The 21,753-nt window shown below is 30.9% G+C and overlaps 1 protein-coding gene across 7 annotated transcripts in view; it reads left to right on the top strand.

Moving 5' to 3' along the window:
* Window positions 1–21,753, top strand: part of LOC142329167 (uncharacterized) — a 503,112-nt gene that overhangs the window by 393,214 nt on the left and 88,145 nt on the right. For 2 of the 7 annotated variants that reach the window (XM_075373525.1, XM_075373523.1), the window contains exon 1: window positions 7,025–7,073. The exons of the other annotated variants lie outside the window; for them this stretch is intronic. In XM_075373525.1, the coding sequence (XP_075229640.1) occupies window positions 7,040–7,073 (34 nt within the window). In that variant the 5' untranslated portion in view covers window positions 7,025–7,039. Of the gene's footprint in view, window positions 1–7,024; window positions 7,074–21,753 lie in introns of those variants that run through there. 7 annotated transcript variants of the gene reach the window in all.

Genomic DNA, 21,753 nt, shown 5'->3' with positions numbered 1-21,753 from the left:
AAATAATCGACGTAGCCTGACTGAGAAATTAACTGAAGATCTGCAGTGATGTTAAGGTATTATCACAAACATTTTATTTCATTTTTTTAAAAATAAAATGTTATAATCGTTGTTATTAATAATGTGCCATATAAATTATGTAATAAAGGTTGGAAATAAAAGGCGGACTTTATAATTCGTGATGTTTTATTATCAAAACGTCATTAAGGTATTAGGTCTGTATTTCTCCTTTTGCAATAACCGCTCCTCAGGCTTCTCTACGCCTCGCCCATCGGCCCACTCTTCTTTTACTGGACTTACCTTGAAAAATCGCTCGTTGAGAGAAACCTTACCATTTACGTTACGTTGTATTATTCATCTCGATAATAGGCTTTTCTATTTTACTGTCCTTCCTATTCTTTTTAATTTCCATTAAACGGCTTTTTCCGTAGTAGCTTGGCTTATACGACGGGAAAATTTATTTTTTAATTTGTATAAATGTATGAACATTTCTTCGTATATATTTGTAATAGTATTTAAAAGTAGATAAATTATTTATCTTAAATTTATCGTTTTTAATCGGGGTTGTACTCTATTTTATTTAAATCTAAAAAACGATGCTTACGTTATTTATATAATTTCTAACTCGTTGTTCATATTTTAATTGTTATTTTGTTGTATAAATAACTAATTTACAAAAGCGAATTCTAAAATTAATTTGATCTTTCGTGGAGTTTGATCAAAGTAGATATATTTATATAACCCACCGGGTTGGTCTAGTGGTGAACGCGTCTTCCCAAATCAACTGATTTGGAAGGCGAGAGTTCCAGCGTTCAAGTCCTAGTAAAGCCAGCTATTTTTACAAGGACTTGAATACTAGATCGTGGATACCGGTGTTCTTTGGTGGTTGGGTTTCAATTAACCACATATCTCAGGTATGGTCAACTGAGAATGTACAAGACTACACTTCATTTACACTCATACATATCATCCTCTGAAGTATTATCTGAACGGTAGTTACCGGAGGTTAAACAGGAAAAAGAAAGAAAGAAAAAGATATATTTATATAGTAGCAGGTTTTGTTTAAAGACTTATCAAAATACTTTTTCGGTTTCTTTTCTTTAGGAACCGATGCAAAAATTAAGAATAAGGTTTTAATTTGTCGCTTTCTTGAAAAAGTTGAGATTTAAAAAAGAAATTATCGGTTTTTTTTTCACTGTCACTATAGTTATTTATTTTTATTTTTTAATTCGGATTTATTATTACTAGTAAAAAAGCGGGCTTAGTAATAATATGGCCCCCTCGCGAAAATCTTACATTACATATGATTTTGTTAAATATTTTTGCCAATTTAACTAAATAACGTTCATGAATTTAGCTTACTAACAACAAAAACTTTTACAACAAAAAGCTTCAAAACCCGGAACATTTTTAGCTGTTTCTTGAGTTGTGATATTTTATATTCGGTTCCTAACTCCAATGTTTTCCTTTTTTATCGTCAAAACAAAAATATAATTTTAGATATAAATCTCGGTATCAAGAAGTATAAATCGTTCGAAGGAATGAATCGTTCGTACGTTGCGCGCAGCCGCCCGGCGCACCACCCACCATTGGTCCGCTCTGTGCCAATAGCAGCTAAAATAAAAAAGGTGAGCACATGCTCGTACAAGAAATCCAAACACCATTCTTTTTTATGGGAATGAAACTTTCAGAGTTTTTCTTATTTACATTAAACGATTGATTTTCCTAAATTTCTCTTTTTATTATTTATTATGTATTAAATATTACGTTCCATTTAAAAACAAAACAAGGCTCGATAGAAATTATTAAAAAAAACTGGTTTAATTTGTAATTATCTCCTTTTCTATTTACCCCTTTTATTTCTAAAAAAATATAGCAATTTCATAACTTTGTGTTTCAAGTTTTATGACTTAAAAAGAACAGAATTATAATTTTTGTGGACATTCATTCAATTCTTAAGGATAAAATCAACTTTTTTTATTTGGCCGACAATCGCGTGGGATTTTTTAGGAGCTTACCGAGTTTTTTCCTATAAGATTTTGATACGTAATTGAATTCTCACGTTTAAAAATTCATTAATTTTTTTACCGCAAATAAAAACTTTTCGATTGATTTAATTTATAAAAATATGAATTCAAAGTAAAGCGATACGATTTGATCGTTCTAAAACAATTTATCATCTAGGAAAACAAAAGTAAATTTCGCTTTATGGGAAACAGAATTACTATTGTTACCATTGACGGTAATTCTATCTACGCGATTAGCAATTTTACGATTCCCTGAGAAGAACGATGCAATAGTTTCATTCATATTTAAAGTTAGATAGTCGTAATTCATCCAGTTAATAACTTTTTTCACTGCTAACGTGTAATTTTTTTCGTATATTTAATGATTATCTTCAGATATAGGAACTGTTGTTTCTTCTGTAAAGAGGACATCAGTGAACGGATCGAGATTTTGAGGAAGATTAATAAGGAAAGCCGGGATCCGAGGACACTTCACTGTGGGACTCTTTTTACTTCCATTTAAATTGCCTTTTACTTCTGTTAAAACAACAATTTGGATTAAGCAATTTGTGTGGTCACATCTCTCCAGAAACTTCTCGGCTTTTGGGCTCCTTTTTAAATTAGGAGCCCGAATGAATTTAGAACTTAGGTCAAACCTGAATTCTCTGAACTCTTAATTTACTGTTCCATGTATGTTGTTGTTGCCTGATTTCACCGAACGTTGAAATTGCTCTTCGATCATGTGATCCAGTGCGTTACAGAAAGTAAAGGAAGACACACAAAGCAATATTAAAAATAATATAAATAAAAACATAATACATTTGTATCGGTTGTTCACGGTAGCATTAACAAAATACTTTATTGTCATTTATTTAACTGACTTTAGAAATATTTTACGTCGGTTTATGTCTACTCAAAATTTCAGTCGTTTTTTATCGTAAGATAAAATTAAAGAACTTGTTATTTTTTTTGGAAGAGTCGTAAACAAAATATCAAAATTCATACAAAAACAAATAACAAAGGTGGGGAAACAAATATTAATAAAAATAAAGCTAAATTTTTACTTAAGTTAGACATTTTACCTTACCGTCTAGCGCTATAGCTTTAGAAGGAAAAGTATTGTAATCGGTCCAATTTGGGCATATGCGGTTTTCACCGGATCTTGACGTTTTGACCCTTAACGAACCCAAAAAACCGAATAGAAATTTTCCGGATGTTCGTATATACGTGAGTATGTTCGGTGTTTCACACCTTATATCTCCAGAACTACTCGATCTATTTTGACCGAACTTGGTCAGATTACTTCTATGTACGGGACGGATGTTGATGCTGTTAAATTTTCAACTTAAAAAAGTCAAGGGGATGAGGTTGTACAGTAAGGCCATCTTCAGTATCTCGAGATTTCGCCGGATTAATTTCTTATTTTTTCTTAGGTACATTTGTTAATAATTAAAAAAAACATTTGCAAAATCGCATCCTCATACCAAAAAAATGATCCAAATAAACTAGCGGCTAAGCGGGTATACTGCGTCAATAGTACCCCTTTTCACCGCAAGGAGCGGTAGTGACGGACGTACTGCTGCTGTAATCGTCTGCTATGTTGTGACGTCACAGGTGAGCGGTAGAATTAAGTAAATGAATAATATTTAAAGTGGCCGCTAGTACCGCAACACCCGCGCGAATTAAATTCGGTATGCGTGCGTGCATAATCGTTGAATTAAATAAACAAAAAAAATATTATATTTAAATAAAATGATAAATATTTAAATTAAGTTGTGTTTGTAAGGCGTGCGTCAGAAAAAAGCCGCGTGACGGGAAAGTCCTGCAACTGTGTTGTCAGCTTTTTTCGAACAGTACGATTAATTACTTATTAATGTGTTTTTACTTTTTCTCTCGATGTTTTACGTAGTTTTTTTGTGTATATTTTTAACCTCTGTACAGCTTCTGATGATAATAGTTTAACAAAAGCGATGCGCATTTAGTCGTAGATTATTTTTTTTTTTATAAGCTGTTCTTCAGCGAGTCTCATTGTTATTTTATTATTTATTATAAAACCGTCTAAGAAGCATTAGGAAGACGTGAATTTAAAAGTTTTACTTTTTTCTTCGTGACTTAATTCTTTTAGTCGCTTTTTTTTTCAGTTACAAAGATATTAAAGCGAACTATATTATTACAGTTTAAAAATAGAAACAGTGACCTGGGAAATGTAATGTCAGTACTCTTTCACTAACTACTGATCGCTGACGAATATCCCCTCGTCATTAATTAATGATTTTAATATTCCTCCTTCCTGATATTAAATTCCTTTTAAATCTACAATTACAAATATTTGTATTTTTTATTAATGTTAATTTAGTTTTTACCTAATTAACAGCGACATTTTGGCATTGTATTTTTCTACGATTTGTAAAAATCATCAAGTTACTAAAAAAATCATGGGGTGCCACGCCTCAAAGAGTTTCGAATGTAGGCGGTAACGAAAACACGGCTTGATGTTTTTTGCTATAGTTCTACCGATTGTCAAGGGAGAGCACGGTTGCTCCATTTATTCCTGTGTACCACGAGCATAGTTTATTTATAAATAATCTTATTTATTTCATTTTCATAACTGTATTCTCAGTTTAATAAATTCTCTTTACATTAAAATGTTACTTTGTTTTTGTTACAGATTTTTTTTATGGATACTTATTAGTGTGTGTGGGCGTGTACACACAAAAAAATGTACAGTTTCTTGATGTGAATTTGTTTGAATTTTATACGCACAAATGATGTTTTTTAAAGAATATTCTTCTATTGAATAAAATAGGATTTTTAATTATTTTTTGGCCGTACGAATTTTAATTTAAAAAAAAAAGTTAAACGTCACAACGATAGTTTACAACTTTTTTTTTAGTTAAAATCTATTTGAAATTTTGAATGGGCTTCCATTTCAATAGCGGTTACAATTTTTTTTATGAAATAAAACTTTTCGATTTTAGTTTGTTGTTTTAAAAAACTTCAACAACTTTCTACCCTCAAGTTTGTTTGCTTCAATTTTGTTTAATATTACATTTCAACCGCTCCTTTTCAGGTGATTTGATTATTTTTCGGTACAGATTAAAAATCGTTTTATATATGTATTTACACAAAGTAAGGTATTTAAAAAATTAACGATAATCCGACTAAGAAATAACATCGCATTGCAAATTAGCCTTTATCTTTCCGCTATAACTATTGCTGCGCAGCAACGTAGTTGTGATGAGAAAGTAAAATGATCGGGAAAAATTTTGAATATCGAGGTTCTTTTGGAAAATATCCACGTTTCAAGAACCCCTTAGTCCAAAGAATATGAGAAAAGTTATGGGAATTTCTGGAAGATGCATGAACGGACATGTATCGGCCTAAATTTTATTAATTCTTCGGACCGGTTCGACGCATTAATTCTTCGAAAACGGATAAACAAATTTATATATATGGGGCACAGACGATATTAAATTTTGGATTATTAAACAAAAGGGAAGGGTAGTATTCGCCATTTTAAGTTTGTATAGTGATCGTATAAAATTGAAGTTTTGTACGATGAAGTACCCAGGAAGTTATTAAAAATTCTAAATTTTTAAGTCGATCGGATTAAGAGGCGGGGGATTTTAAACGTTACTTAGATTTTCTCATTTCTCGATAATCCGCTGACCAAAAAAATTGAAATTTAACACTAATGTTTGGGTACATAAATCCCAGGTATGGCCTGATTTTCGATGCCCATCGGCGTAGCGGGCAACATGGATTTACTGAAGTAAATAATGATTCGGATAAATAAACTTTTAAGCTAGAAAAGATAAGGAGACTGAATGCGACCCGTACGTTTTTTTGTAGCGTGTGAAAAATGCCGTGCCTGACTGGGATTCGAATTCGGGAGCTCCGGATGAAAGGCCGAGATGCTACCTTTCCGCCATGGAAATCGAAGAAAATGTAACTTTTTTTTTAAATTTTAGTTTCAAGAATGAAAATCCAAATTAAAAAAAAAAATATATATAATTTCTAATACTTTATCTGTTTTTCAAGTTGTGAAAATGTTATGAAGTAGTTGTCTACCAAGAGGTTCAAATAGAATTCAACTATCTTTACTAAAGTTTTTATATATCTATTCTTTTAACGTTTATACTTTAAATGTAGTGTAATTTTAATGATAAAAATGTCATTCGGTCAAAGATTGCGAAAACAAAATTATTTTTAAGAATTTTATAATTTCTTATTTATTCTCTTAATACTGCGTAGTTTTTAAGATAAAAACGTCATTTGATTAAAGAGGGTCAAATTGAATCCAGATGTTTTTATTGTGTATTTTAATTTTATTCGAAAATGTACTCTAAATATTGCATAATGTAATGATTAATATTTAAAAACCCTGTGTCATATGTGAAGTAAAAACCTGTCGAGGGAAAAAGCGGGAAAGTCATGCAACCTTTGCCGGCTTTGTCTTATACTCTATATTATATCAATTTACGTTTAGAAAGAAAAACTATAAAATACGTATTATTAAATGAGAACAAAATAATTGAAAAATTACTACTGGGATTTATGACGGCAAAATTCTCTACTTAGTAGCTATAGTGTTTTTTTTTTGACTGATTCAGTGATACAAGGTTCTTGCTGGATTTTTGTATATTTGTTTGTGTTGTGACGCAGTTACGGCCGAATCCGTTTCCAGATATTTATAAAATTTTACGCTAAGATTCCTTGCGTTTTGCGAAACGATGTTCGTCTATAAATATATTTTTATAATACATTTTTCATAACATTTTACACTTCTGAACGGCGGCCAGTGCAGCTGTAGGAAAGATCCCCAATTTTTAGCTCCCTCTCGCTAATTCACCGCCTGGCAGTAGATATTTTGTACATATCCCATTGTTTGTATGCATCTGTTTATGTATGAGCACATTAGTTGAACGACATGAGATGGGTAAAAAAATACAATAGGAATTAACCACAGAGTACACATTAGTGATTGTGAACGCACTATTTAAAAAAAGAATCATAAAAGAAAGAGTTACAAAATGAGAGAAAGACATATGAGATGGAGTTCAGTTAGTATGTACATTGTAGTTTACATTTAGTTTACATTGTAGTTTATTGTAGTTTACATAAAAGAAATTTGAAAATACAAAAAAAATCATGGAGCTATATTAACTGGAAGTAAATCCTCGACAAGCCTAAGTTGAACGTCCTTGAATATCGTGATTACAACTTTGTAATTCAGTAACGTTATTTTTGGAGCTTTCACACTTTTCATTATCGATTACGTTATGTACATTATTATAATTTTTAATTTATTAATTAAATTTCGCTGGAAAACTTAATTTATTAAATTCGAAACAAAATGAGCGAAGTTCACACGACTACGCCTTTATTTCTTTATTTTTTCAAACTGTCATTTAACTTGTATTTGATCTAAAAGGTCGTGGAGTTATTTATGAAAATACAGTACCTATTTCGAACTGTTTACGTAAAGGATTTCTTTTTAACGATTAAATTTTTACTTTATAGATTGGTATTAATTTTTTTTTGTTTATAGATTCATAAATTTTTCTTCAAATTTATTTCGATTGTAATTTTGATTTTTTTTTTATTAATTTATGTATAATTTTTAGATTCTGCTTAAAAAATGTTCTACCCTGCTATAATTTATTTGTGTAATTTGCCCATTAATTTATACCGAATAGTTTTTTACGTTATTTATTGGTGACAAATGTTACGTTGAAATCCGACTAATTTTAAACTTCAGCTTACATTTTTATTACACGATTGAATTGTAATCAAATCGATATCTGCTTTCGGTTACTTTTTACGATGTACAATTTCGTCTTGATTACACGATTGCTCAAAAAAGAGTGTAATGTATTTAGGGTGTATGTATGTATGTATGTTTTTTCATCGTAGCAGCTCAACGGCTGAACCGATTTAGATGTATGACCCCGCGTTGGAATCCTTACCTTACCAGGAATGTCTTAGACTATATTTTTTACAAATAATTTAAAAAGTTTGAAAAAATTACACTATATACAAAATTGTCATCCGCGCACTCTTTTTAAATTATCCTACATTAAAGAGCAATGGTTTCTTTTTGACAGTTGTTTTTTAATCTTTAATATTTATCTCTTGATTTAAATATTTCATTTAATTAGCTGATGATCCTACGCCATCATTACCCTTCTTTCTTTTTAGCCTCCGGAACCACGTAAGGTATTACTGCACAGGATGAATGAGGATGATATGTACGAGTGTAAATGAAGTGTAGTCTTGTACAGTCTCAGGTCGACCGTTCCTGAGATGTGTGGTTAATTGAAACCCAACCACCGGTATCCACGATCTAGTATTCGAATCCGTATAAAAGTAATTGTCTTTACTAGGATTAGAACCTTAGAACTCTCGACTACGAAATCGGTTGATTTGTGAAGACGCGTTTACCACTAGACAAATCCGGTGGGTTTACGTCATTATTACTCAATAATCTCGGTCGGTTTCGATTAAGTAAGACAGGTACCGGAAACTAGTTTCCTTCTAAAGTGCGGTTTGAGATATTTCAGTAAAACTTGATGTACGTGTACTCCATAACATCTACAACAAATTAAATAAGTTTGATCATTTTCCCTTTAAAAATTCCAAAATGGTGGTCATTTAAAGATTTTAATCGTTAATAATAATCATGATAATAATAGAAATTATTATTGACTGAATCTAATTAATGAAGGAAGTGAAAACAGGTACAAAATTGTTACGATTTACTTTAACAATTTCAGTCACCTATTTATCATTAAGTGATTTACTTATCAAGTAAGTGAGATATCATTCATTTTTCTCGCAAAAAAATACATAACAATTTACCTAATAAAACATAATTCGTTAGAAATAACATTTACTGAAGTATTAATGATTAAACGATTTTGAAATTTACAAACTTAATGATAATGAAAGGAATTTTGAAATTTACAAACTTGTTTATTTAATTTAAAAAAATAGACCGTGCTGTCTAGCAAATTTCATTAAAATGCCTGTTTTTAAAAATTATTTTTATTTTAAACAGCAGTGGCGAACAAACAGAAAAAAATGAGATTGGACATTTGTATCATTTTGTTTGTCCTGTATCAGTCCCTTAAGTTTTATCAACATCTCCTTGGACGCCCTCTATATAAATATACTCAATTTCTTAACGGTTTCCTTCATTTACTCTTTATAAGCGACATTTCTTATTGTGTAAAATTATTATATATCACATTTTATTTTGTTTTCATTTCAAGTAGGTCTTTTAATTTGTTCTACATTAATTTTTTGACAGTTATTGAACGCATCGGTTTCCTTATCTTATTGTAGAGTATTTTTAGTAGATTAAAAAAAAAAATCTACGACTAGATTCTTCTCTAATAAATAGCAAGGTGTTTGTTTCACAATTTTACGTATTAGGCAAGGTCTGTAAACCGTATACAAGAATCTTTATTAATAAGATTACTGGTTAGTGTGTGTGTGTGTGTGTGTGTGTGTGTGTGTGTGTGTGTTTTGTATATAAAATATATTACGTATATCGTACAATGGTTGTGTGCCTACACATTGTCGGTCGTAAATAATTTATTATACTTGCATTACCTGTTTGAAAGGAAATGGAATGTGGAAATAGGGTGCGGGTCAACTTGGAACGTAGTGTGTGAATTGTTTAATTAATTCCATTCTATTCTTAGGTAAGCATAGGTTGACTATACAACATATTTTTCCACCATTATACTTTTTTTTAAATTTAATTTATTACAAAATATATATATATATATATATTAATATTTTTACAAAGATTATTATTGACGAACGTTTTTTTAATTATTATTCATATGATAAGAATAAAGTTAAATAATTTTAAAAAGGTCAGTATGTTTCGTTCTGCTATTTAATATTTATTTATGTTTGCCCCGAATACTGTGCCGTGTTCGTTTCGCATTTTTTAATCATTTTCTGATCCGTCATTTGTCCCCCTGTTTTTTCGTCTGTAAAAATTAGTCATCCTTTTAAAAGTTATTTTATAAGTGGTACAATCAAAATAAAAGTGTTACTCTTTTTGTAACATGGATAGCGGATACTGAATACAATATATTTATATTCGTTGATTATTTTTAATCGGTAGAACAAAGTCGCTTTAAAATTTAAAATATTTATATTATTTTTTTGAACGAATCTCAGAGTTGTTATTATTTCTTTTATTGTTAATCGTACGGAATTATTTTAGTTTACTTCATAAATATAATATTAGTTCCCTTTATTTATTTAAGAAGTAAAAGTAAATATACCCAATTTTTTTTTGGACCGGTTGCTGTTCTACATTCGTTTCTATTCTTTTTTTGAGCTTTTAATCAGCACAATTATTTTATCTGCTTTCTTCATTGTTGTCTTCCTTTACCGTTATTTTATTTTCAAATCAAAACGAAAGGAATTAAATCGAAGTAGGATAATTATTGATTACCTTAATTCATTTTTTTTTTTAATTATATAAACATATTAACATTGTATAATTTTGTATAAAAAGTATAAATAAAATCTTAAAATATGTTATCGTTTTCCCCTACCGAATGGGAAACAGAATTTGTTTCTCAAATAAATTGTAATTTAGGGCTTAAGACCATTTCTCTTAGTCATTGTTATTGTTATATGATCCATTTAGAGCGTCTGAGGTGCTAGTGACATTGTTCCTCGGGAAGTAATATTATTCGTTATAAAATCGGTTTTTCGGTAAACAAAAAGGAAAGTGTTATTTTCTCAGAATTAAATTCTCTATCAATTTCATCGATAAGTTTTATTTGTTTATTAACTATTTTAAAAAGTTATTTTACGCCAAAACAAAAAAAAACTGTTTTTCAACTAAATTTTTTTGTTTATTACTCCCTATTTTGTAGAAAATTATGGTGCTACAGATCTGGGATCCGTTTTTAAACATTTTTCAGATTAAAAACCATAAGAAATAACTAAATTCGTCCATTATTTTACCTTGCCAGAATTTCAGTGGGGCTTCATTTCAGCGGAGGAGCAGAAATCGAGGCGAATCTTTTACTCGTTAACGAAGCGTTTTCGGACACTCGTTTATATAAACTTTTTTTATTATTTTAAACAGAGAAATACGACTGTGAAGTTTAGCAGATCGTCTCGGTACATAAATGTTTATAATTAAATAAAGTCTGTGTGTTTACAAAAACACCTTTTTTTGCAATCGGATATTTATTTGTTTCCTATGATGTAGTTCAGTGTCTATGGTCTTCTTCATTACTTTTTGGAATAAGCGCTCTTCCATTACTGTTATCAAAACTGTGGGATTTTGGTGATTTATTTACCGGAATTATAATATCATTTATTTAATAGGTGATGTAATATAGGACTGTCTTGAACATTCCCGACAAACTCTAGATATATAAACCACAATAACTAAAGTATCATGATAACGCAAGTATTCGGGTCTGATTGTACCAGGTGAACCGGGAATACGGGAAATTATGAAATAACTGTCACCGAGGTTAAAAAATGTTTTTCCAACTTTTGGTGTTGAAAATAAAAATTACCGTAAATGTCATTAAGGGTTCGCATACTGATTTTCTATAACCGCATTTCTATTAACGTAGTAATACGGTCCGACATCCAAACGTTTGCAATGAAACCGGGGTAGTTGACGATCTTTTACATAATTTTTTTTAAGGAACTGCCGCCCCACCTGACGGTCATTTGGTTTTAACTAGTTCAGAGTTTGCACTTTGTATGGAGGGAATTGTACCTCTTGATGAAATATTCGCTGAACGGTTATTATACTGAGGCGCAAAGCCGAAGCATGTTTACGAGCAGAAGGCGAGGGCTTTTTGTCAACAAAACTCGAACGGCTTCAATATTCTATGGGGGTTCCCTGACTTCCTAACGGTTTCTTCTTTATAGCTGAACACTTTTCAAAATTTTTAACCCGTGTTTTGACCGCAGGCAAGACGGAACACGATCATGAGTCCTAAATTGTAGTGACACGTAATTCCTTGCAACCAGCAGTCGGACTGTCACCGTTTTTGTAACACGCCTTAACGGCTAACCCGCGTTGTGAACCGGTCCACCGATCCATCGTTACTTAACGGCAAGGTTGTCCCTGTCTGAACACCACATTCGTGAAAAGCTATCGCTTCTACAAGGCTCCCGCTACGCGTTTCAAGATTTCCCGTTTTCTTGGTCTACTTTATATTAGGAAATTACGTCTAATTTTATTTGGACTACGATTCTGTAGCGTTATTGTACAACGGCAATAAAAGTCACAGATGATGAGATGACAATGATGAGATGCAAATTAGTTTATGATGTTAACTCATCCTTCAGTTTTGTTTCTAGATCTTACGCGTTAGCGTCGTGGTTATTTTCAGTGAATCTGTAGCGAGCTGATAGGCTCAACGACTAGATTATTCGGTAGAGCAGCTATTTGCTTTAGGATTCCTTAATACAATAATTATTTTCAATGAAAATTTTCGTATATTTCTATTTATTTGAATTTTAATATTTTTTATTATTAATCGTGCGATTGTAATGTAAGGAGATTTTCCACGTAATACACGTTCATGTCACGAATAAGATAACCAGTTTGTTTGAATGTAATGAAAATAAAGTAACCGGTCCAGGTAACGAGAGACAGAGCTATGAGGTATGTTTTATAGTTACACAAAAACTTTAAGGGGTAGACATCATCTTCTTCGTTGAATCCTGTTTTGCGCCCTCCTAAGTCCTTTTTCTTTTGTGAATTACCTTGACCCTGATTTCTCTGTTTTCAAATCTTCTCCGGTTCTTCTTCTAGAATTTTATTCCGTCCTGTAACGTCTTCTTTTTTTACGCTCTTCTTAATAGGTATTTATTTCTGATTTTTCGGTTCATTTAATCGATATAAATCTTTTTCATTGCCGTATTTAAAAATTTCCGTTCGCTTAATTCTTCTTTTTAATAAAATTAAATTTAACGAGCAATACAAAAAAACATTCCGCGTGTGCATTTTGATCAGTCCCTACTTTCTTACACGCATTAGGCGTGCAGTTACATTTATTTTTACTTCCTCGTACGAAGTAAAGGAAGTATTCTGATCGCGAAACATTTCGGTTTTCATATTTCAACGGAAATATCCATTTTGACCATCCCTGAATCCATTTGACTAGTTTCGGCGCGACATCTACGTACGTATGTATGTATGTATCTCGCTTAACTCAAAAACGATTAGCCGTAGGTTGTTGAAATTTTGGATTTAGCGCTGCTGTAACATCCAATTGTGCACCTTCCTTTTTGATTGCAATCGAAATTAAAATTAAAATTTTAATTAATGAAATATTTGGATCTTAAAGGGAAGGCACATCGGTTCGAATTAGACTTAATCTCCTTTTGCTTTTTTTCTAAACTTTTTATTTATTTATTTGTTAACTTTTCTTTTTTTAATTTAAATACATTGCTTTAATAATTATTAACCCGTTATTGTAAAAATGTTTTTACAATAAATAATAATTCAATGATAATGAAAAAAAATGAAAAAACTATTAGTGAAATAAAATTTTATGCGCTTTTAAAAATGTGTAATGTAATTTAATAGGTATTCCATATGTGTATATGTAATAAATGTAGTGAAACATCTGATTATTTAATATTAATTGAAAATTATAATTTAGAATCGTATTGTTTTTTGATTTTCTTAGCAAATTCTTATAAAAATGTATATTTATTAAAAAAAAATATCATTTTATTTAATCATTTGACAGAAAACAAAATACATTTTTGAATTGTATTCAATTTGTTGAGAAATTTTTTTAACGTGTGCGCAATATGCACAAGGTGTGTCGTATAAATAAAAGTTAATAATTAAAGTATTCCGTTTAGTGAACTCCTGTATACTGGTTACAAATATTAATTTTGACCTTACGGTGTAGAATAATCAGTTTTTATTACTGGATTATTTGGTAAACAATTTACTTAAAGAGTAAGAGACTTTTACTCTAACCTCATATTTCAGGTAAGATTGTTGAATTAATAATTGTATAAATATTTGATGTTAATAAAAATTAATATTTTAGCAATCGTGTAACTGTCCGCTTTTATTAAAGAATTGGAGGATCGTATCTCACTTTCAAATGAAATTAATTTAAATGAAGTGCAGCAAAAATATGTATATGTAATTTAATAAACTTACAAGGAAGTCATGTGGTGTCCAAATCAGATTTTTTATCATACATTATGGGCACGAGGGGAAATCGAGGGAGCTACCGATTTGATTTAGATTTAAGTTTAAGTGATATTTATAAAGTACCAAAATTAAATTTTCCGGTTTTATCGAGATGGAGGGAGTAACAGATTTCTTCTACCGGTTGATTTACTGAAAATGTTGCCGAAAAAACTGACGAGTTAGTTTACAATCTCTATTCAGTATAGATTATTTGATGTAAGTTATTACCCTCTTTATTGCTACCACCATGGGAATATTATTATTTGTTCTCCTGCCGGTAACTATATATATATATATATAGGCTTACGCTCGATTACAATCATCATAATACCGTTTATCGGTAAATAAATTTTCTAGCCAGCCAAAAAGACCGAACCTTATCGGGTATTGAACCTTGAATCTTGTGAGTGCAAGGCAGAAACGTTTAATTACGAATAATTTGATGATTTATTTAATTTTTAATTGAAGATTTAATTAGGCTTTACTTGGAGAATATTTTTTTGTTGACTAATTATATTATTAAATCGTAAACGATTTGTGATGTAAATAAATCTGAAAATAGATTTGACTTTTCTTTAGGTTCTTTTAATACGTTGACTTTTCTTGTAGATTTAATTTCAACTTAGTTTATATAATAAAATTACATTAAAAATTACGACTTGGGTGTTAATCTTTTTTACTAATTAACATTACTTATTAATTATAAACTTTAAACTTCATAAGATTATTATTTTTAATTAAATTCCAAATTTTAGTACAGAATTACAGTTTTAGTTTTTATTTGTTTACATAATACTCTAAAGGAATACCTATTTTGATAGAAATGCGTAAAAAATAATAAAATTTTAAAAAACTAGTCTGTTATCTTATTTTTACGATCTGTTAGTTAATTGTCTTATTTTTAATAAGCTTGTTTAAACTTAAGCGATAAATACAAGCCTATCTATTTCAACCTAGTATTTCCACATTCCTTGACGTATTAGCGTCACTTCGCGTCATCTCGTCTTATAATAATTGATAAAATTTACTTTAATCCTATTTTCTATTAAAACTTAAAGGATAATTTTTGTTCGTTTGATTTTTGTGTAAATTTTATCGAAGGCCTAAGGATCTATTTTATTGATGTATATTTAATTTATTTTCGTATAGCATTTGTAGGATTAGATTAAAGAATCATGCGTACGGACATTTTTGCATGAAGTTTAAATTGTAGTTAAAAATAATCATTTTAAACCTTTTGTCAAAATCTTGTACGATATAATCGTAAACGGATTAGCGTTGTTGAGTTTCTCAACGATCTATCAACCGATACTTATAATATATCTCTATATATTGCATGATTTTTGGAGAGATTGCTTAATATTTATTTTAACCGTAATATTCTTGCGCCGATGGGCTTATACAGATCATACAGTTTCAGTACTAAAAGCGATAATGAAAATCTGTTAAATAATTTTGCAGAAAATTTATGATCGATCTCTCAATTACAAGATTACACCGTTAATCTTCTTGGCTTTTTGGCTGCCTAACAGAACAGGAGAAAGAAAATATCAAGGTTACCGGAAAGAACGATCTACCCTTGGGAACCGCAGTGACAGAGACAAATGATCCCCATTATCAAGAATTTAGTCACCTGTGTAATATATATGTAAAAATAATAATAATAAGTTGGTATTCGTAAACTCGAAAATTTTGGAATTTTAAATACGAACTATCCTCCTTAGTTTAACTCTTCGTAACAAATCAGTTATTTAACAGTGATTTCCGAAGTCGAAGGTTCAGAGATTCGAATCTAATAAAAGCTGGTTGTTTTTATACGGATTATCACATCCTCCTTATCTCATCACGCCGTGTGGGGGGTTGCTTATTGTTCACTAGTTGAACAGATTGCAACGTACTTATTAGGAAAATAAAATAAGAAATATATGAACTGGTGTGCGTGTGAGCGCGCGCTCATGTTCGTTAAATAAGATATTTTTTATTCTTTGTTTGAAAATATTTCGTAAATACCGTAAGAGCAGGTGTAAAATCAGATACATATATTTCCGGAATTAATTATTAAAGGTAAGCATTTTATTTTGGGTTTACTATCGTTTCAACCTAAAAAAAAACTAACCGGAGAGTTAAAATTAGCTCTTTGTTATAAAGCAGAATAGAACAGCTATGAATATCACGCAGAAACTATTGTTTGTTCGTTTCGTGCTGGATATAATTACATCTGTGGTTTTCTTTCTGTTCATAAGATCTTATTGTGTTACACATCACGGTAGCTTTGAATTTTATCATATATCCTTTGTTTTTAGAAGGTTAAAATTTGTTTAATTATATTTATTTTAGAGTATTATACATTTTTTTAACGGATTTCTTTTGCGCTGCGGTAAGTTAATGGTCATAATTTTACCGTATATTTCTACCTATCGGGGTATATGTTACGCGGGATCGGCCGCATTTTATTTATTTATGCGCTCTAGGAATTACTAGTGTACGAGTATATTCGGTTGTAGTTACCCACCTTCCCGTTTTTTATGTTGAAAATTCATTTGTAACGAATGAAGTACGACAGAGTTAACAGAAATTCGAATCCAGAACCTTTCGTACGATAAAATAGAGAGGTTACAGCTCTGCCACAGAGGTCAGACGTTTATGACGTAGCCGAATAGATGTATCTATTATAATACAAAATAATTACCTAAGAAGAAGCCGTTTTAAAATAAAATATCGATGTGTTTTGTATTATATACTGACAAATAAAATTTATGTGTAATACAATTTTTATATGCTAATACTTTTTGCTTTTAACCAAAAACTATAGCGTTCAATGAATTGACAAAAAAATGGTAATAAATGTGCAGTAAAACTTACTAAACTCGAACTGTCTACGCTGTTAGTTTCCCCGTTAATTTTTGAAAAAACAATCTGATGTCTGTTTTTAAAACGGTCTAACCATCCGTTGCTGCAAACGAAATCTTCGTAGCCGAGATTTACAGCGAATCTTTCAGCCTGCATTTTTAAAAGCGGACCGCTGATAGGTACATTTTCACTTCTTTTCACTTTAAACCACGATAAGAGGGCGCTATCTAAGTCGGTTTTCTCGCATAGCCTGAGTTTTTTCGCTTGCGTGTGATTTTTTTTAAAAGCATTCGTGAGTTTTTCGCGACTCTTCCATATTGTTGAAACTGTGGATGAAGAAAGTCCGTGTTTTTTGCAAACGTTTGAATTTGATAAGCCTCGTTCCAGTTCTTGGATGATCGGAATTTTATCACAAACGGACAGTTGTTTCCTTTTGACGCCCGACATCGTTCGTTACAAATGAACCGGAGTTAATAGAGTACACTTTTTTAAAAATACATACAGTTTTTTTTTTAGCGAGAAACACTAAAATGAAAACGCATTCACTGACGCGACTACAGTATTTGTCTACTGGGTATCCGATCGATTACTAACTGATAACCGATCGATAACGCGATACTGTTTGTTTAACTGATTCTACGGTACGGTACTGTATTTTTAAACTGAAAATTATGACTACTGAATTTACCAGTGAAGGTACGACAGGTAAAATTTATCTTTAACCACGCCCCTCTTCAGACTTTCACTTAAATCGTTTAAAATGCGCTATAGAATTCGATGAACCTGTTTGGGCGGTTTTGTTGGATCGTTGTTTGGCCCCGGTCTTTCCTGGAATTTTGCAGTCAGAAAAATCCGAGTAATTAAAATAATTATCAGCCTTTGTAATACCGCAATAGAACTTGTACTGTACATGTTATAAACCTTTTGTTCCCTCTTCAGACTTGATCTCAACAAGCCTAATATAAAATGTCCCGATCTTTACGTATAAATCGTAAATGAAGAAATGGAGAATATCCCTTGCGTTGTGATTACGTGGTTGTTATTTTACTTTTTTGAATGAAAATGCTCGTAACAACGAAGTTTATTATGCGTCGATACTTTGTTAAAAGCAAGTTAATTTATCATTCGTGAAATAGAAAACCAAACAAATCCCGTAATTTTGCTCGTTACAAGTGAACTCGTTATTCGCGGGTTCTATTGTACATATTATTTATTTGTAAGCCTTAAACCAATTGGACCGATTTCATTGATAGTTTTTTATTTTAGTTTAGGGAGGAAATTGTTGTGACGTTTCTTCCAAAAGAAATTTAAGTGGGAGTATTTTTAAATATTATATATTTTTTTGTTTTTTTTTTATTACTAAGATGATCGGATGTTATTTTTCATTTTCTTTTGCCGTCATCATTGTTTATTATAAATAAATCTTTTGTTCCGTTAGCTACACAGTAATAAATTATACATATCACGTCAGGAACGGGTAGTAGGTATGTTACTCCACGGAAGAAAGTATAGAGAACTGCCCCTGCATTTGTCGAATGGATCATCAAGGGTAACCGGTAAAACAGTTGATTAGAACAACGCGAATCAATAAATTAATTATAAAATAAAAAAATTAATGTTATTAAAATCCGTATTAATTATTTTAAATACAGTGTAAACATATGAAATAATATTAAGGTAAGTACAAGAAAATACTTAATATAAAAAGCTAATTCGTTAATGAAAATTATTATGAGCGCATATTTATTTACACGTTAAACGTAAAGTTTAGAAAACTCAGTTCTTTTTTTAAATTTAATTACTATTATTTAAAAGTTCGTGAATATAGTACGAGACTGGCTGATAAATTTTGCACGCTAGCGTGTTACACTGAGACAAAAGGTACTATCGAGTTGGGCGTGGCAGCACGTAATAGCTAGAACCCCCTCTACAAACCTGCGATAATGCGTTGAAATCCGTTTACAGGTTTGTTTTCAGTAGCGGTTAGAATGGAATCGAGTACGGCCAATACATCAACACGGTTAAAACGCAGTAATCGAATTTTTAACTGCAGAGAACGTGAACCCTACGAATATTTTTCATCGTTTAAAAGCGGTTTACAGTAGTGAAACTGTTCGACAGGAGTAGTATGAATAGGTGGGCGTTGAAGTTTCGCTAATGTGAAGCTGGTAAAGCGACAATTGAGGACGCATCTAGCAGCGGACGACCGGTTTCTGTGACTGATGAGAAATATTGAAAGGAGGTGGAGGTACTTCAAAGTGACCGACGAATCACCTAGCAACGTATCGCTATTCAGTTAGGCATATATAAAGAACGAGTAGGCCATATCGATGAGCGATTGGGTTACCGAAAAATCTGTGCACAACGGGTACCGTGCAAACTCTCTGATGGCTCGACGCAAGCTGAAGTTTGAGCCTATTCCGCATCCGCCATGCTCGCCGGATTTGGCTCCGTACGACTTTCACTTCTTCCCTCATTTCAAAGGTAATCATTACACCACCGACGATGAGGTGAAGGAAGCTGTGTTCACTTGTATCCGAGAAAGACCGCCAGAATGCAAAAACTTGCCACACGTTGGGAAAAGTGCGGCGATTTCACGACGTGCCCATTTATCAGTACAAATCGCCAAACGGCGATTGTATTGAAAAATAAATACTGCTTTTTGTAGCTAAGGTATTGCGCTTTTATTCATTTGCTATTTCATTTCAGTATGTCTTTTCATTCCCGTGCTACGCATACATGTGCAAAATTTATCAGCCGAGCCTCGTAGTATTGTATCTGTAAAAGAAAATGTTTAAATACTTACTTACTTAACTTGAAACAATGATATGTATTCTCTTATTCCGAAATGTCTTACGTCACGCTCTCAACTTGTTGTGTATGATTTTCTGAAGATGTCCGTCATACTTATTTTGCATCACTTGATTATTATTTTTGTTGTACACGTATTTTATTGATCGGTAACATAAAATAAAATTAAATTAAAAAAGTAATAAACTTATTTCAAAAACGTAGAAAAAATCTTTTATGGTTTTTGTTAAATTTACATTTTTCAGTCGGCGCTTAATTAAGAGTTTAACAAAGTTAACGATATGAGTTAATTCCATTAATAATATGTTTTTAAAAAAATAAGAAATTAAAAAGATACATTCTGTAGTGATTTTAATGGAGTTTCAAATTTTTTAATGAAAAAAAGAAAGAAGAAAAAATTGAATCGGGTGGTTGTAGAACCAAGAGTACCTTAACTAACTAGATTGTACCAAGGAAGTGCATAGGTCTGTCTTATTTGCTAATTCTGTTGTACGCAGTTATTGGTCACGAGTATAAACCGGTTTTTTCCTTTCAATACCGGTGAGGTTAGTTTCGCTTATTAATTATATTCGGTAAATTAGTTGTACGTACTATCATTTACTATTGAAATAACCGATCTAGTAAAATTTCCTTATTTATATGCAAACCAAACAGTAATTTGCGACAAGAAAGAAAAACCTCCTAAAGAATTTAAAGTTATATTTAGTTTCAAACTGTTACGCAAAAAAAAACATACAGACGTTAAAGTATAGGAGGTATAATATATTCTGCTTTTACGTGAAGGAACTTTACTCGTTTGAAATAGACTGTCGAGATTGTTACCCGTTTTAATGGTGATCATTCTTTCCTTCATTAGCCCTTTTCCATTCCGTTTTAATTAAAATTATGCGACTATGTATTTAACGTAACTGTTTTATTAAAACTTAAGGTTCGGTGGAAATAAATAGTTCCTATCTTTACCCCAATATATGTAAAAGATTTTTTTTCTTAAGTACACTTTTGTTTAGGAAATTTTATTTGTTATGAATTTACTTATGTGTTTGTCACTATACTCGTGTATATATATATATATATATATATATATATATATATATATATATATATATATATATATAATTATAATAAAAATACATTTTACTTAAAAATATTATCTTTATTAATCTCTTGGGCTAACCAATCAACTATACAAACTTATAAATTAAATTCACTTAGAATTCTCCAAGCTTCCTCAGGTAACGATACACATTCATACAGAATTCTCTTGCATACTAAGAAAATTAACTGATCTACCAGTTAATTTCAGATAACAATATTTTATCCCCACCCTTGTTGTAATAGATCCCCCTACTCATACACGACTCATCTTATCTTTAGGTAATTATATGTATCTCTATATTAGCCGATTGTTATTTCCTGTGTATTGAAACCTTTACAATGCAGTGTACATGAGCCTTTCTAGTATATCCATACTAACAGGATATTGATTTAATATTAAAGGAATTTAACCTGTTTAATGAACATACAATTGCCAAAGAAAGTTGAGATTAACAATACTATAAACTTTTTGTATTTAACAATAACTCATTTCGAAAAGAAAACAACAAAATTACACATAAAGCCAACATCTTCAGGCAGATACCCAAATTTCCTATCGACACAACCAATATCACATAAAAAATCAGTAGCAAGAATCTTGCAAAGTTATAAAATTTGCAAACCCCGAAGATAGACCAGAATAGATAAAAAAAGCAAAAGATATATTAAAAAATAATAATAATCCGGAAAATATCGTAAATAAAACATTTAAAAATGCAATTCATAATTACTATAATAATATATCAGCCAACCATTCTAATAAAA

This window comes from Lycorma delicatula, chromosome 8 (assembly GCF_047948215.1).
Source record: "Lycorma delicatula isolate Av1 chromosome 8, ASM4794821v1, whole genome shotgun sequence".
NCBI lineage: Eukaryota > Metazoa > Arthropoda > Insecta > Hemiptera > Fulgoridae > Lycorma > Lycorma delicatula.
The sequence above is the reverse complement of the archived record's forward strand: the minus strand, read 5'-3'. Positions and strand labels throughout refer to the sequence as shown.